Raw genomic sequence first — 2899 nt, forward strand, 5'->3', positions numbered from 1 at the left:
GTTTGGGTAATTCAGAGAGCAATCCCAATAGGCTGTCAGGTTGAACCCTGCAACTCATTACTGACTGTGCTGAGCTGATTTACAATCACACTGTGCTATAAGTTGTGGTAAACTGTTATTTTATAACACTTGGATTTGCAGTGAATTACAGTAAATGTTGCTATTAGGCTTGGAGGTTATGAGTTTGTCTTTGCCAATATTTTGTAAAATGAGCTACACAGTGTATCATTAGAAGTGCAGTTCATAGAGAAAGACATGTAATTTTCATGTAAAGATGATGGTGAAGATCATTTAATTATTTTATAAATACTTCTTTCTTTATTTCAGTATACAAAATAACAGTATGTACATCCACACAAAAGTGGTTTACAAAATCCATGAGTTCAGCTCATTAAAAATAGCTCATGAAAAATAGAATATATTTTGAACTGCATATCAGACATAAAGGAGATAATGCACCATTTTACAAAGTCCTTAATGCTCTTCTCTCAATCCATAGGGATGCAGGATATGTCAAGATCCACACAGGACATGTGAGTGAGAGTCAAAACGTCATCCACAAAAATGTTCCATGGTTGAAAAGTACTTGAAATTCCCTTTGTGTTCCCTTTTCCTCTATTGTCCATCACTGCAGAGGAAAAACAGTACCTAGAAAAGTACCACATGGATCCATCAGAACCCTTCGATTTCCAAGGAATGAAGCCAACNNNNCCCTCTCCTCCAGCATAAAATCCAATATTATTTCTTTTTTACTAGAGATATAATAAAATAGACTTTCAGTATCCCTGTTAGGGGGATTTATAATCATTAACAAGAAAAAGGAAACACCCAGGAGGACGGCGGTCTTCACGTAAACCGGCGCTGTCGCCACACTCTCCACATCCATGTTTCTGAAGCGAAAAAGCTGAGAAGCCCAATTGGCAGTGTGGAGATTTGATACAAAAATGATACTGACACAAGAATAGACCATTTTCTCCTTGAGATACACATGCTAAAGCTTAAGACCAAAGTAAGCCTTCTTGGTACTGTAGTGCTTTGGTTAATCTGTAGCCTCGGATGGCTGGGTACGAGTAGAGGACTGCTGGTGGGGACTGCCGTCATTGGCACAGACTCATTTACAGACGTATCTCTCCACAATCCGCTCACACTTCTTGCAGGTTACGTAGCAGCACCAGTGGTACTTGCAGTGGCAGCGCTCCACTAGCTTCTCTGTGTACGGGTTGTAGCCACGGCCGCAGCACATCAGGTCACAGCTGTCACTGCCGAGGGAGGTTTTGTTGCACTGCCTGAAATTAGCATAGACAAAAAAAAGAAAATATTAAATGATTATTTTATTTTGTGTTGCAAATGAATATATTTGCTTCAACAAGAAAAGGGAGGCAACGTTTGGACTGAACAGCCAGCAATGAAAGGGGTTTGGTTTCCTGCCTTAGACATTTAAGTTTACAGCTTCATTCTCAAATATTTTGTACAATCTCACAGCCAGGGAAGAGCCCACAATAGTCCTTTAAAAGTGTCTGAATGACCGTTGTGCCTTAACCTTTTGTGCAGTCTTTCTTCCAAACATTTTTTTCCCTTTCATTTTCTTTTTGTTTTGTCGTCTTTGGGCAGTGGATGCTCAGCTTCTCATTTCAGAAGCCTAAGGCGTCTTGAATGAGCAGAGAATAGCCCTGCCGTAAATCACACTGAATACACAGGGCTGCCCTCCCTTTCTTTGGCTTGCCCTCCCCACATAATTGCATTGTTTTATGATGGCAGAGTGTTAATGACCAGCATGGTGAGGGACACACTGGGCTGATGGCTGCTGTGGGAGTGAAGGAGGAGGAGGAGGAGGAGGGACAAGACTCATTGAGAGTGTAAGACAGGTTTATTACATTGGTGGGAGCTGGGAAACAGAAAGAAATCCCCACTTAGTTATGTTTTGTCAGGAGCAAGATCTCATTATATTATTGGTGTCTTGTACATTCTGTAGTTCACATCTGCTGGTTTTAGCAGAAGCACAATAATGTAATTTAAGACTAAAGCACGAGCTTCATTAGCGTGCCTCAAGCCAGGGCCATGACACATTTTGGCATCAGTGATCACACTTAATCCATTAGGAACTGCTGCTAAAATTGACTTTCCCTGTCCCAGATTCTCTTGTTGGTCCAAAACACTGACTTTAGAAAGGGTTTCTACTGCTCTAAAGTTTTGTGATTGGGTCAGTGCTAACATTGTAGAAAGGAGCGAGGTCAATTCAAGTGTAAAACCTGATAAAAGCCTCTCCCCAAGTGACTATCGGTGAGTGAGAAATCAAAGCAGAGGTCACAGTATTGCGACTATGTGATCAAGTGTTATGATGTGGGGAAGTCTGAGACTTACTCCAATACAATCGGTCTAAGCACACATGGGAGACCAATCAATACCCACACATGTAAACTGACAGATACACAAGCCACACATCTGTGTAATGGCAGCAAAGTGGGTGCCCCATGATTTGGCAAAAACATTAATGTTGCAGACTGTGTGTGGCTGATGTGTTATCAGGCTATGCATTGGGCACCGTGAGTGTCCTCGACATGAACCATATCTTCTGGTTATCTGTAGAGTGGCCTATGGCTGAGGAACACATGATGTGACAGTCTTGTGATATATGACATTCAAAACATATATCACATGCCGTTTAGTGGAGCTTTTTCTCAGTGGCTTACAAAACCATGATTGCTGGCATGTGAATGTGCAAATTACTGCACTTATTCTCATAAAGTGGGGTATGTCTGGTTAAACAAGCTAACAGGTGGTGGTGGCGTATATTATCTGTTTAGTTGCATGGCCACAGGAGGCAAATTTGGGAGGTTTTGTTTGGTTGCTTTGGACCGTCGTCTCATATAAATTTTGACCAACATTACCCCCCCGCCAC

The 2899-nt window shown here is 41.7% G+C and overlaps 1 protein-coding gene across 1 annotated transcript in view; it reads right to left on the reverse strand.

Moving 5' to 3' along the window:
• Positions 1–717: 717 nt before the first annotated feature.
• wnt11 (wingless-type MMTV integration site family, member 11) overlaps positions 718–2899 on the reverse strand; it is a 9508-nt gene continuing 7326 nt past the window's right edge. Inside the window, exon 6 of the mRNA XM_035666727.1 lies at positions 718–1286. Within this exon, the coding sequence (XP_035522620.1) occupies positions 1112–1286 (175 nt within the window). The 3' untranslated portion in view covers positions 718–1111. The remainder of the gene's footprint in view (positions 1287–2899) is intronic.

The sequence above is a fragment of the Morone saxatilis genome, unplaced genomic scaffold (assembly GCF_004916995.1).
Source record: "Morone saxatilis isolate NCDOM2014 unplaced genomic scaffold, NCSU_SB_2.0 Contig20, whole genome shotgun sequence".
NCBI lineage: Eukaryota > Metazoa > Chordata > Actinopteri > Moronidae > Morone > Morone saxatilis.